The sequence below is a fragment of the Pygoscelis adeliae genome, unplaced genomic scaffold (genome assembly GCF_000699105.1).
Source record: "Pygoscelis adeliae isolate BGI_AS28 unplaced genomic scaffold, ASM69910v1 Scaffold308, whole genome shotgun sequence".
Lineage (NCBI taxonomy): Eukaryota > Metazoa > Chordata > Aves > Sphenisciformes > Spheniscidae > Pygoscelis > Pygoscelis adeliae.
In genome coordinates, this window is record NW_008825306.1 from 202,715 (window position 1) to 217,947 (window position 15,233).

Sequence of the window (15,233 nt, forward strand, 5' to 3'; positions counted from 1 at the left end):
GACATTACATTTCAGCCAGATCAGTGACTGACCCAATTCACTCCACAGTCATATGAGTGCCAGCATCAGCACCCAAAAGCTGTGACAGGAGGAAAGGTGGGCACCGCAGCTTTGCAAAGCATGAGTAAGAGCTCTTGTCTTCCTTCCAGTCAGACTTTTAATGCAAAACTTTCCTCCTTTATGGTCTAAGTTTCCACAGTCTCACTGAAAAGTTCAGAGGACATGAGCTCCACAGCTGCTCTTCGTAACCAAGTACCCAACATTATCTGTTTCAAACACCTATTAGTTAATAAAGGCAGGAAAAATACAGAAATCTTCTTTCCTAAAGCAAGTAACAAAGGGTGGCTTAAAATACATGTATGCCTTAGTTACTAACAGATATGCTGAGAGAAGTATGGGCAGCATCTGCCTGTACATATCCTGATATATGACAGTGTATCATCAACATTCCTAAAAATCTTCCTGCTTTCAGCAACATCAGAAGGATCAAACTTGACATTATTACACCAACTCAAGTGCTGCCTAGACATGTTATTTTACTGAAGTACTAAGAAACTTACTTATACAATCACAGCTTACTGGAATAATCTGCAGAGATGGGGGGCTGACAGGAAGACCCAAACGTGTGCAAAAGCACATCTCTTGTAATGAACTTAACATCTGATCTACTAAGCCTGGAGAATTGTCGTCAGCCACACACCAACTCCATTCTTCAAATGATAAATTTATTTAGTGTGTTTAATGCAAACTAGTCTTCAAGAAATTAACCCCTTCACTTCGGAGCTGAAACACAGAAGCAGTGCAAAGGATGGCTACTCCTGCAATCCTTGCTCTGTAGGTAAGGACAAGGAAGTCAAGATCTTCCATAGCTCTAAAACCTCCTAAAAATGAACAGAGATTTAAAACTAACAATGTTCCTGAATGTAAAGCCTACATTAATATAGTGGGGGGCAGAGCGGGACATTTTTGAAACTCTGTAACTCTCCAAAGACACTTTCTTTCACACTAGAAATATATTGCAACTAGTTTCAGCGGCAAAACAAAGAAAAGTATGGCTTTTCTGTGCCTACATATTTTGCAGCTTAAAGTCATACTATACAGTAGCTACAAACCATTTCAATTGTTGTAGTAAATTGAACTTTTTTTCTGAACAGAGAAGACACAAGACCAGATTCTAAAGGAAAAAAACAAAGCAAGACAAGACAAAAAGGGAACAGCAAGTAGCTACTGATATCAAGGATACACCCACTCCAGTTTTAACTTTTCAGGAGGCAGCTCTGTCCTAATATCATCATAGTTTTCTACATCAGAAGGAATGAACATTGTGATTGGTCGACCTCGCATGAACATCTTGATATATTCTCCCTCTGTTGAAACAAAAAAACGTATTAATCATGTGGCAAGTTTACACAAGAAATAAGCACAAAAGAAACTAGTTAATAAGTGCGGAGATGCAAATAACACTTGTGATATAACAATTATTTTTTAAATGCAAGCTTGGTAAAGGCCCAAATTTTTTTCTTTTAAATGGAACACTAAAACACACGCGCACACAGAGTGTTAGTTGAATTCGTGATAGAACAGACTGAGCATGTATCATTTTAGACATGCAAATTAAATTACAAAGGAAAATTTCAAATTCAAATTAAAATCTGAAATTGAATAGATAAGTAGTCATAGAATCACAGGATAAGGTATTTCAGGTTGAAGGGGACCTCAGGAAGTCTTTTAAGTCCAACCTTTGGCTCAAAGCAGGCTCAGCCACGAGGTCAGACTAGGTTGCTCAGGGTTTTGCCTAGTCCAGTCTTGAAAACCTCCAAGGATGGAGATGGCACAACCTCTCTTGGCACCTGGCTCTCTGCCAGCACCCCTAGGGCCCTTCCCACAGAGCTGCTCCCCTCAGTCCCTCTGTCCCCAGCCTGTGTCCCTGCCGGGGCTCTTCTTTCGCCCAGGTGCAGGACTTGGCATTTGTCCTTGCTTAATTTTGTGAGGTTCCTGCAGGCCCATCCCTCCAGCCTGCCCAGGTACCCATGGTTGGTAGCTCTACCCTCCAGCATAGCAACTGGGCCCCCTGGTCTGCTGTCATCTGCAAACTTGAGAGTGTACCGTGTTGCCTGCTTCAGGTTAGATGGATGATGTTGTTAAAGAGGACAGGTCCAGGACAGACCCCTGCAGACTCCACTTGTTACCTGCTGGCCACCAGGTAGAGTATGACCCATTAACCACGACCCTCTGAGGCCAACCATCCAAATGGTTCTTTTACCCACCTAGCTGCCCACCTATCCAAACCGTAACAGCCAAGCTAAGACACAAGGATACTGCAGGAAAAACTGTCAAAAGCTTTGCTGAGGAATATCATCTGAAATTACATATCATCACAAACTAATACACTAACCTGAATTATTAATTTATTGAAATCATTCCAATTGCATGCTACTGCATATTGCATCATATCCTGAAGAACGGAAAGAAGCAACAGCTCCGAATGACTCCAGCTGTAACACTGCCTACAGCTGTGATAAAATACATGCATATCTCCGTTGGGGCATCTGAGCACTTCATAAGCCTTTAGGAGTTCCTTTTCAAGGAACATGAGATTATTTTCCACCAGAGAAAAGGAATTGCAGGATAGCTGAGTGGCTTGGTCAAACACATTAGCTAGTCATTGGAAGGTAAGTCATCTGGATTTAAGGAATACATGATTGCAACTAGCGTTTTAGGTGCCCTACAGGAGTCTTCCCTCCATATTATGACAATAATAATTTTCTAACTTCAGAAGACTAGAAAAGTCCTTGAAGACTTTTAAATGCCTTTACGCCCTACCCACACAGCAAAACCAGCACTGTAGTGCTGTTTAGCTATGGTTAAATCAGGCCTCAAATCCACAAGAATTAATGCCAGCTTCCAATGCTGCTGACACAGAAGTTTCATTTCGAAAAGCACTGATGACAAAGACCCAAGTATTTTACTAATTTTGCATCAGTGAAATGGTAACTTTTTATCGCACTTCAACTTCTTCAGTAATTAATATCCATTGTTAATGTAACTAATACCACAGACCCAAAGTAATATAATACTCTGCTGTGAATCTGGAACTCTGTTTTTTTTTTTTGTTTGTTTGTTTGTTTTTTTTTGAGTAGGGATTTGAAAATGACAGCAGATAGAGAGAACTCAGAGTTTCAAACCAAAGTGTAAATAGTTGAGTAACACTGGAGTAGAAGAATAGCTGTGAATTAGCAATACAGTATTAAGAAACCTCTAATCGCATTTGATGCAACCAATATTGAGCTCTAAAATTAAGATCTTTAAACAAGTACTTTTGGATTTCTTTCAAAAGACAAACATGAGACAGACTTCCTGTAAATGCCCAGGGAATGCTTGTAAGTATTTCCCCAATTAAGCATAATATTATTACTCAGACTACATGAATATGCAATCTATGTTTTGCATTCCCTAAAACATCTAAAACTGAAATTATGAGACACTCAAATTTATTCCCACAGAATTACAGCTTAACAGCTCAAGTCAAACTTGGAGATCTAAAAAGGCAAGAGAAAGCAGGTATTTCAGTGACAGCAGAAGCAATGTAGACTCCAAAATAGTCTCCTGCTTACAGAAACCTTTTAGAAGATGCAAAGATCAAGAAATAATCAAAGTTGTGAGCAAGACCAACCTTAAGCCAGGGTCTCTACCCTTCTCTAAATTTGAAACACCCCTACTACACAGACTGCAGAAACATATTCTGTCTTGCTGCAGTCAGAAGAGAATGAGAGAGGAAAAACCTGTAACTATTTTCCTCCACCAAAGATACAAAGCAGTCTTGCACAAAGTTTGAAAATGAATTCTTGACACTCAAGGTCTTTTTTCTACAGCTAGACAAGATCAAAGACCGACAATCATCAGTCTAATGAAAAAATGTGGTGAATATTCTAGGTTATTTAAAAGAAGTATTTCTGATCATAGAGGATTTTATCAGTTTCGTGAAATTCTGTGGAATACCACCCCAGCTCTGAAAACACCGGAAAGGCCTAGTTATGAATACAGCAGTGATGATCCTAGCACACGCCAGTGACTTGGACAGCATTGACACATGTAAGAAAAATCTATGGTGACCAAATCACATAATATATTCAGTAACTCCTAGCCAGAGAAAGAACTACCCATGAGCTTGCGTGGTTTTAACATCGCTTGTCATAGCATTGCTGAAACTTAACTAGGTCAATGAATCCATGTAACCTGAACATAAGCTAGTTAAAAGTATTCTACTATGTGCATAATACTCACTTTGAAGATAACACAACACATATGGCGTAATTTGTCAAAAACTTTTGTTTTTCCTCTTAACACACTAGTTTGATTTCTTGATGCTTAACAGTTTTACCAATTTTTTTTTAATTGATGAAACAGATCACAGTTTATCAAATCTACCAAGTTCCCAGACATAAAAGATATGATTAGTGTGACTCCTTTTCCACTTCTAGTGTGCTCAAGTCAACCTTCTGAGACCAAGAATTCATTTTACTTGAATTTTGTGTCGCTTTTGACATACTCTCTGATAGTAGGTTTCTCTGTGCTGGAGGCAAGAGAAGGGAATTTTCCTACGACAGTCCAAATACAACTGAAAGCTAGTGCAAAAAAAACCTCAGGCTCAAACAGTAATTCCTGAACAGAAATCGTAATAATTGAGCAATGTAAAACTAACACATGCATAAAGGTTTTTCCTTATTTAGAATATTAATACACTGAAAGTTGAGCCATTTAAGCCCGGTATCAAAGGAACAAATACCGAGAAGATGAAAACCAGTTGTCCCACTTCTTTCCAAGAACAAATTCAGCTCCTTTGAACGAGGACCCTGTGAGTCCATCAGGACGACAACAGTAGAAAACTTGCCTCAGATCAAATATCAAAGAACAAAGAAAATCACTTCCCAGTAGCTAAATTAGAAACAAGAGTTATTTTACCAAATGTGCATTGCTTAATTGCATTGCTGAGAAAAGCTAAAGATCAGTGTTGTCACTAGTTTGACAAAAACGTCTAGTTAAGTACTCCAAACTAGTAACGTCTCATTTTTCCACCAAAATATTTTTATAGTATGTATTTTACAGAAATAAAATAACACTGGCCAAAACCAAGAGTAATGTATTAACAATGACCTTTCTATTAAAATCTGGCGCTCACACTCCTATAAATTAAAGCACACCGTAGCCTGAGAGTATTTAGAAAAGACCATTCATTTGTGCAAGTCAAATTCTTGATTTAACACTGAGCTTGGCACTTCTGGTTCCACAAGATCAGTGCAAAACGACACCACAAATTTAGGATCAAATTTCTCATTGCTGCTTAGAACAGTGGAGACAAGCTACAACTGAAATTCATATGGATGGAGGCAGTTGCACCTGTTGGACTCTGCAGATGAGAGAGATGAAGAGTCCAAGAGAAATTCAGCTAGGTCTTCGGCCAGAACAGAAGAGGCTCTCCTGGAGCTCAGGGAAAAGATTATCTGCAGGGCATTCAGATACAAATTAGCTCTCTGAACTTGCCCATTAAAGAAAGAACATTTTTTGCTTTTATTAGCTAACTGCGTGTTATTCAAGATTACCTTTGAAGATACATAGTTAACATACTTGTTAGAGACACATAGGCTAGGTATAACTTGATTAAGCCTCTCCCTACAGAAGAGGAAGGATTAAAAAAAAAAAAAAGAGAAAACCCACTGAAAGATTTTTGTCTAAGACTGTAAAGTTCCTTTTGTCAGAATAACCTGTAGGGCAGATATAATATTAATGTAAAAATCTTTTGAAACACTAGAGAGGATGGCAGCATAACAACAAAACCATTCTCAAACAGCAACTAATTGCCTGAGGCCAAATTCTTGTATTTGCAAGCTAAGAAAACAGTGATTTAACTCTTTCATAGCATACTGGCTCAACTGAATGCTCAAGAGCATTAGACTATCCGTTTCTTTCCTGCATTCTCACTATTTCCAGATACAAAGCAGTACGTCAAGACTTTTTTTCCCTTCACTTGATCTTTTTGAAGAAAAGAGCCTTGGTCATCTCATAACAGATATGTAGGTAAGGGGGTATAGGGGAGATAAAGATTTAAAGAGAGCGGGGGGAGAAAAAAGCCCCAAACAAAAAATCCTCAACAATTCTGGTATCTACTAGCCTGAAAACAGTAGGTATGAAAGTAAAAATTCTCTACCCCATATAAACAGATGTTTTGACCCCACTACCCACTGTGCAGAAGCATTTGGGGGGGGGGGGGGGGGGAAGGGGCAGGAGGGCATACCTGAAAGGACCTTGGCGCTTGCTAAGTTAATTAATCTGCGACTGCAGATGTCCTATAAATCCTTTCAAATATGGATCAAACCAACCTAAAAGTACAGTTGAAGCTCTGTAGATAGCACACCCAAGTGCTGTGGATTATCCACGCCACACAAAAAGGAGTAGCTCAGGCCCAGTGTTGCTACAAAAAGCAGCATCACATGGATGTGGCGCTCTGGCTTCAGAGGCCAGCTCTTCACTGGGAACAGCTGTAGCTGCTTTTGTGCAGCTCTGAGCTCAAATTCACAGCCCTTGCCAAACTCTGCTTGGCTCTGCAATAATTCACCTCTGGAGCCTCAACAATCTCTTTGCACAAGTGCCAGGGGACACAGGACCAGCACTCCCAATTTTTGCTCCCAGGATCAGCTCAGGCTTATTAGCCTCACATGGGAGCCCTCTGGGTGTGCTGGATCCAAGCAAACTCCATGCAGGTCTTAGCTCTCTGTGGGATCCCCAGAGGTCTGGGGAAATTATTAACTCAGCCCCAAAGATGCAGAAACACTTGATCGCCAGTGACTTGGCGAGGGCCCACCTAAAGGTGGATTTGAGCACCAATCAGCCACAAGGCTCTGCAAACCCACGTCATGAGCTGGAGGAACATCACAGCTGAGCCCAGCCTAGCCCAGCCTGACGGATGCACAACATGCCTCCCAGTGCCATCTCTCTGCCTGCATCACTCCGGTTTTTATTCTGATCAGGGTACTGCAGCACTCACTTTAGAGTGACAGCAGAGACTTGGCTGTCACTGGGATACACACAAACACACTCCACTGATTTCAGAATACCATCCAAAAACCTCCTTCTCCTCATAGTTGGAAACCTCTCAACCTCCAGGCGACAGTAAAGCATGGCCAGGTTGTTTACTTTTTCGGCATGTGACAGCATGGCTGTTAACTTCAGCACAGGTCTGCCCATCTGCTGTCTGAAAGTGCACCAGGTGAGCATGAAAACAGCAATCATGACCTTCCTCCTCCCAGCCTTCATTTTGCAAAAATAAAAACATCAGCTATTTAACTCTCTTCTTGCGTGATAAGGTTTCAGTCTGTTTCCACACTACCACAGAATTTACCTTTTATGATTGCGGGTGGCTATAACTGCATGCAGAGTTACAGAGGAAAACCTACCAGGGTTTTGATGCATTAACGTTTTCCATAAGGCTGCGGATCTCCATTAGAATCACTTCTGATACATCCTGGGATTGAATTTCTGTTTTCATAGTGAGTGGTTCAAGCTTCATATGATTAACTAGCATGTTAAAGCCCTTTTCCTCACGATTTAATTCTGGCAGACAACCTGTTTATAGCTTACAGTTACTAGCAACTCCTGTATGTGTGATCTTTCACTTTGAATAATTTAATTTTGTCCTATTCTACTCCAGGCCTCAGGAACACCTAGGTCTTACTGTATTAAAATCTCAGCTTCCACTGTATCAGCTTGGTCTCTCAGTTTCACGTCATCAGTGAAATTTCATCAGTGCTCCTACCTTCCTGTGTTAAGTTCATTAGTGTAAACACTAAGCCAAATAGATTCCAACAGGCTGGAGGCAGATGTTAGCAACCAGAGTATCTACTGCGGGTTCTTTGAAAGTTTATAGCCTGCTAGAGAAGAGAGGAATGAATATGTCGGTGAAACAAGGTGCTGCTGCTGAGAAGGAACCCTAGAAGCCTGCCTGATCTGCAAGGAAACAAGTGCATCTTCTTCATTGACAGTCACTGTAAGCCAGCGTACTTACCTTGCATGCAAGGAAACTGTTGGTAAAGCATGCAACACCAAGAATCCAGGACTAAAACTAGGGGCAAATAAAAAAATCGTAGACAAACAGTAGACAGTGGCTGAAAATTTTCTGCAAAGCCTCCTTGTATCAAAAGGAGATTCCCATTAACATAAAAAAGCTTTTAATCAGGCCTTATACAAGAAAAAGGAAAAAAAGAAAAAGCAGCACAAAGGTAACAGTAAAATTCAACTTCAAACAATGCCTATTAATGCACTCTTGGAAGAAAGTTTAAAACCGAGCAATTCAGGGAAAGCAAGCTGGAAGGTAAACCAATGAAAAACACCGCAGGTGAAAAGAGTCAGCGAAGACACAGCAATACAAACCACCTGAAAGGCTGAAATTAGTGCTTTGGTGAAGTCAGCATAGAAAGACTCACGCAATGACACTTAAGCAATTTATTACTTTCTGTGAATCATATTCTTAAGGCAATATGGAAGGTTTTCAGAGGAAAATAATAAAAATAATAGGAACTGAAAGGAAGAGGAAAAAAAGATCAAAGAAATCTTTGTAGATTAACTCAGAAGTATCTACAGAGAAGAGCAATTCAAGAGACATGAAAGCTACTGTTTAGATCCTTTAGAAATTTGAAGACAGTGACATAACAAAACCCAAATCCTCCTAGTTTCCAAAAAACGTGCCTCAAAATTAATCATCAAGGAATACACAGTAGTTTCCTAGAAGCATGTGAGAAGCCCTCATCCTCAATTATAGATTTCTTCAACAAAACTGGACAAAATATTAGAAGAACGTATTTTATATCACATTATTCCTCATTATTTAGACAGACGCTGAGGTAGCCCCGCAAGTCTGTGCTGTAATTAACTGCTCTTCAGCTAGCAAGTGTATGCATAATGGGAAGTCTAATGAGCATGCAGTAGATTATATATATACACACACACAAACATTCACACAGAGTAGATAATAGCAAATAAGTAACAAAACTATCTGTTTTTCTACATGGTTATAAATTTAATTCTTAAGGAATCATTACAATAATCTTATCTTGCAAATTATTAATGACTATTTTTCAATAGGTCCCACCCCATCTAGTTTGAAAGAACAACATGGACTGATGCATCAAAACCCTCAGCTCAGTTCTACTTGTGTTTAGCATCTGAATCTTACCCTTGAAGTGAATTACAAGCAAACGAAAAACCCCACAAGACTCCAACTAGCTTGGCCAAGCAGAACTCTCTAATAATATACAATAAACTACCACATCCAGAGTACATTTATTAATCTGTCTTCACCTTCTAGTTGCTTGACCAGTGAAGTTATGCTTTTTAATACTACAAATAGCTTCTTTCCCACAAACTTTCTGCTTTCAGGCCTGTGTCCAAGAACTCTGTAGGACCACTAACCTGAGGGACAAAGGCTTAGAAGCCTGTTTCTAATTTAAACCAGTGCTAAAAGCACAGAAATGAATACAACCAAATTCAGCCACCATGCCCAGACCATTACATTTTAAGTTACAGTGGAATTAAAATGCGGCTGCAGGTCTGCCATCTCTCACCCTGAGCTATGTGTCAATGCTTGCTGAACCTGACATGCGGACACGCACTGTTGCTATTGAGCGCTGGTGCAATGCAAACCAGTCGAAAAAAGCAGATGAGATGAGAGATTTGCCTCGGTTTGGAATGATTTTACAGCTTTGCCTTGTGATTTCTTGTTAGATCTTTGGTTATTAATTTTATATAACTTGATAAGTAAATCATAATTAAAACCCTGGTTTTGCATGTACCAGGTGACATTAAGAATATAGGTATTAACAAGTTACCATTTGCATTGAAATATTTCAAGTTTAATATTAAACTCTAGCTTTTTATTAAAAAAAAGGACTCAGAAAGGAGTACTGGACACCAACAAGCTCAATAAGACTGCATGTAAATGCTTCCTGCTTAAATACTAAAATCCTGACTTCACCAAGAATCAACTCCCAAATAGCAATTTGTTCTTCTGACAGTATCTATGGCTTTTCATAATATGCACTGTGCCTGAATGAGAGCAAGCAGCCCAATAATAATGAGATAGACTGGGTTTCCATTTGCCCTCAGGTACGTGAGCACCTTCAATAAGCATCTGACAGAAAATCTGTGTCTGATGAAAAAACTGATCCGAGGTAGTTACTGAATTTTGCACTCTCAGTGGACAGGACACACTGTCAGCAGGGTAAATTTTTCCATTGTATGCTTCACAATTGCCCTGTTCTGTGAAGCTAGAACTGTAGCACAGTTAAACTAACAGAAGAAAAAGTACTGGAAACTAATAAAGCACAATCTAAAAAGAAAAAACTTAGGAATGCAGTGAATGTTTTTCATTAATTCTTTCACATATGGTTTTTATTGCCATCCAAAAATGTCTAAGTGTCTCTTACTACTTTATAATAAGTGAACAAGTGATTCATATACAGAGCTGCTATCACTGAAAACCAAACTCAAACATGGAATCTCAGTGAAAAAAATTACCTTTTATCTTAAAATAAGCCAGGTCTTTAACTTCTGGGTATAAAAATATGAATGCTTTATGATTAATACTTTAAAAATGTCTCTGCTGAAGTGAAAAGCAAGATGGCTTTTATAGGCAATTATAAACACCTGCTGGCAAAGAATTTAGAAGAATAACTTCAGCTAGTGTCCTTTTAAGGCTGCAGTAAGCACCTGTTCATTTCACCCATAGCTTTATTGGATTTTTGCAGAATTTTAATACCTCCTTAGTATTGGATTTTATTGCAAAAAGGTGGTCCTGATTTACAAGGATGAACAAACAAATGTCTAATAATAAGATGAAAAACCCAAACCCAAAAATCTCTTTGGCAAGCATATGGAAATCTGTATAATACTTCCCTCACTGGATTGGCATCACCAAAGTGTTCCTGTCTGTATTACCTCTGCTTCAGCATATACCCAGGTGCATAAAGCTCAGGACTAACCTTAACGTGCAGTAGATGCAACTCAACCCAAGCGGGAGAAATAAAGGCACTGAGGGAACAAAACTGGGTACTGAGATAGAAGGTATGTGACGAACACTGGTAACATGCGTGGCCTCGGCACGGTGCCAAACAGAGGAAACTCAAGTGACTGCCTGCAAGGCTGCTTCAGGCTGCGGCTCCCGCTAGCAGGAGGAGAGAATTGCCTAGGTCTTGCTGACATTTACATGCAACACCTGCAGCATGCTCTCTGGGGGACTTCATACCAAAGTCAATTCAGACATCGAAGCTAATGCCTTTCACTACTGAAGCGCATCTAAGATTCTCACTTGCTCCTCAAGTCTTTCACTTTTATAGCTAATACATACTATCAACAGAAATCACAATGAACGTGCACAGATGGTCACGACACAAGATAATATTACAGTAACTTCTGCTGCTAGAAAAATAAGATTCCAAGAACTAAATGAGCAAAAACATATTTCTCTACATTTTGTGGTACTGTACTATACCGACATGTTTCAAAGCAGTTTCTTTAATAGCTGAATCAAAAAAAGGAAACAAAGTGATTCCAGGATGTTCAAAGCTACACAGAATTGTCATCTTCCATCCTATTATCCCATGCAAACACCTTCTGCTGTGGTAATTTGCAATTTCACCATTTTTCCAAACTTATTTTATGTGTGTATAAAGACACCAAAGTATTTTTACATAGATTTGCTTTGAAGCTTGACAGTTTGCACACCAGCAGCCTTCCCAAGAGCTTCCTTCACACAATTTCTAGGAAGCACATTGACACAATCGTTAGTGTGGGAGGTGTGTGCCGGGGGTGTACGCAGTGTTTCACATACAGCCTAGTGAAATGAGCAGCTCAGGGGAGCTGCTGTAACTTAATTAACACCATGCTAGAGACTGCTCGCCTCTAGAGGCAAAGGCTGGCAAGCCACAAAGGAGTGTTAAAGCATCTGTAACTTTTCATGCCTTTGGGTTGCAGAACAGGAAGGTGCTGCACAAACAGCATGAGCAAAGGCCACCCTTCATCCTACCCTGCCCAAGACACCTCTGTCCAGCTGCACGGGATTTACCTCAAGAAACCATGTTAACTGTCTGTGCAACTCTTCAACTTTCTGACCGGTTGGGTCAAGGTGCCAACTGGAAATTGGTTTATTTATGTGGCAGCTATCAAGTACAAAACAGGCTAAAGTCACCTGCCCTGAACAGGAAGTTGCAATACAGAGAATTACTGAGTATTGCTAAGCTTATACTGGAAAGGATAGGGGGACCCTCTGCGACTACAGTAACTAACAGGTGGTTACTTCCGTGGCAGTAAACACAACACAAAACCTAACACAGCCTTACACACACACCCCCACACCCCCCCCGAGACACAAAGCTGACAAAAGATACACTCATTGGTCCGTATAAAAAAAAAAATCTTTGGAGGATGAATTCTGCTAATTGCAACTTCATCCATGTTAAAGGCAGAATGATGTTTTGCCACTATATGTGTTTAAAATATTAGTAAATGCATTTTTCTATGACAAGACTTTCCATCTTCCATATACGTGGGGCCACTGTCATCTGCATCGTATTTCTCTTTCATTCCAGTTGGGCTCAGAACAGACTGTGGCATGACACACATGGAAGGTACCCGTTCATCATTCAGTGAAAGCTCACATCATCTGCAGAGTAACACAACAGACAGCAGGGTACATATTGAGGCCACGTAAGTTATAGCTACCAGGATGAAGGACGGCCCATTCTTGGCAGAACACGTAGAATTGTAGAAGCACATTGTAAGGAAAGAATTAGTATTGAAGGTGTTTTAGCTGTATGCAACTTGGTCTTGTGAAAAGTGGTGTTTGGTAGAAAGGGTATTTTTTATATTTATATTAAAATATTTAATATTTAGTTCTTGCAAAGCTAAATTGCAGCTGGTCTGGACACTACTGATTAGTTTTCTTTCTACAGTAACCATTGCTGCACACATGTACCGTTCCACAGCTGGTGTTAGGCAACCTGGCATAAAGAGACATTTCTTCTTTGTTCCTGATGCTTATGCAGCCTCTTTCACCCCTCTTGCCTTTGAAGGATGCTTTTGGTAAGCATCAATTTAGAATATTTTTAAATCTGTATTTCTCTATGAATTAGAAAAAGATCAAGCAATTGGATTCAAGCTGATTTTGCTTTCATCACAACAATTCATATATTAACTTCCCAAAAATTTCAGTGTTTTTTTCTTTTTGAAAGAAAACCCAGAAGAGACCAAAAGTAATCAAACTAAGTATAATGTAATCTTGCTTGCAGCACAGAATTTGGAGACTACAGATTTGTTAATTAGCAGCAAAAAAGCATGAGACAGAACCTCTGTACATAGATACATGTTGTGTACAGCATGCACTTGGGTTACATGCTTTAGTTTTGAAACTGCATGCTTCAGTACAGTTTGCAGGACATCAAAGCAGAGTAGTTTTGCGACACAAGAAGTGGATTTCCCTTTGTTGTCACGTCCACCATGTTCAGATAGACAGCTCCTTTTCCTGTCTGAACAAGCCAGCAGCAGCAGGTAGCCACAGAATGCAAGATTCATCAGTGCAAAGACATACACTTTTGAAGAGACTCATTTTTCATTTTAGGAGACTATATTAAAACCTTCAGTCTCTGTTCTTGTCTAATCAGCGTGTATATGTTGTAATATTGGCAAGACAGAAAGCTGAGATAAAACAAATCTTTTAGTTGGCAGTTCTTAATATTCTGATATCTTAGGCAACAATGCAAGACTTCTAGAACCTTACTTGAACACACATTCCTCTCTGAGGAAATGATGCATGTAGTAATTTATTTTAGACTACCCCCAAATAATCCCCACATAGATTCCAATGTGCATATGCATATATATTTCCATAATAAGAAAGCTGAAATATTTATTTAAATGCTCGAAGTTTTTAAGAGATCATGCACTGATGCTCTTTGATGGTGAAAAGCCAAATAAAAGATTCATGAGAGTGCTAAATTAGAAAGCGACCAAAGGGCATAGCTTAATTCTTACCTTGGCTGTTTTTTTCACGGGTTGACATTTTTGCTGGTTATGGGACAGAAATAAAATATCTTAAAACTATTTCTAAAGTCTTACACCTGCTTGGATGAAGACTGGCACATAGGTCAAAACTTTAGATTTTTGTTTTCATAACCTCTATTTATGCTCATACACACAGAGAAAAACACGAAAGTAAAACGAATCCTCCTACCACCCACCAAAAATTTCTGTCCTTCCTAAAGATCCAATTTGATGAGGCATTTCTCCATAATTTCAAAGATCCTTATACAGGTCTTGAGCAACATTTGGCCAGATGAATTCTTGGAGTAATTATTAATGCTATTTTAGCTCTCCATCCCTGTTTCATATGCATACGTCCCAATGTATTTATTTACAGGACATAGTATTCAATCAAAAGAAAATCTTTGCAACTTCATCCAATATTTAAAAATAAATGTTTTTATTTACCTTGGCTGACGATGACATCTTTGTGCCTGGGGAAAAATTCAAAATAATATCGTTAATAATATGTGAAATGCTTATCATGCCAACACCATCTAGTTCTTACACATTATTGCATTTGGCAATCTCATCATGTTCTGTGTACAGTGTAACTGTAATATAGGATGCTAAATAAATAAACTTGGTCATCGTAGTGTATTTTTACCCATATATTATTTTATGCAGTTCACGGTATCTTTCGAGTAACTTAAAGTCTTTGGCCCTATGGCAAGGGTTCCTAAGAATTACTGTGACAACAACAAAATACAAAAAGCTTTTAAAAATAAATTATGGAGGGCATATTCCTTGTGCACAGAAAATGCCATTTTGACAGAGCAAACTTGTAATAACTAAATGTTTCAAGCTGCCAAACACACTCAGGCCTGCATGCAAAGCATTTAACACCTGTCAAAATAAGCTCAGCACACACCACCACAAATTTTTCTAGGAATTAACCATGTTGGACACATGGATTAAATGTAAACAAGTTGCAGATGAAACTAAATGAAATTAAACCGGATCCATGCAGCATTACTGGATGTACAACACAAAGTCTTCAAAGGAGTGCAGTTGAGACGTCTCTCCTCGCCAGAACCAGGAATGAGCTACTCGCAAAAAACCTCAATCCTTTTTTGTGAAGAGGGAAGAAATACTAATTTCCAGCATCA

The 15,233-nt window shown here is 39.2% G+C and overlaps 1 protein-coding gene across 1 annotated transcript in view; it reads right to left on the reverse strand.

The window, feature by feature from the left end:
* Positions 1–15,233, reverse strand: part of EML4 (echinoderm microtubule associated protein like 4) — a 162,578-nt gene that overhangs the window by 37,268 nt on the left and 110,077 nt on the right. The window contains exons 7-9 of the mRNA XM_009330204.1: positions 14,533–14,558; positions 14,077–14,109; positions 1,244–1,367 (exon numbers count right to left, since the gene is read on the reverse strand). Coding sequence (XP_009328479.1) covers positions 1,244–1,367; positions 14,077–14,109; positions 14,533–14,558 — 183 coding nt within the window. The remainder of the gene's footprint in view (positions 1–1,243; positions 1,368–14,076; positions 14,110–14,532; positions 14,559–15,233) is intronic.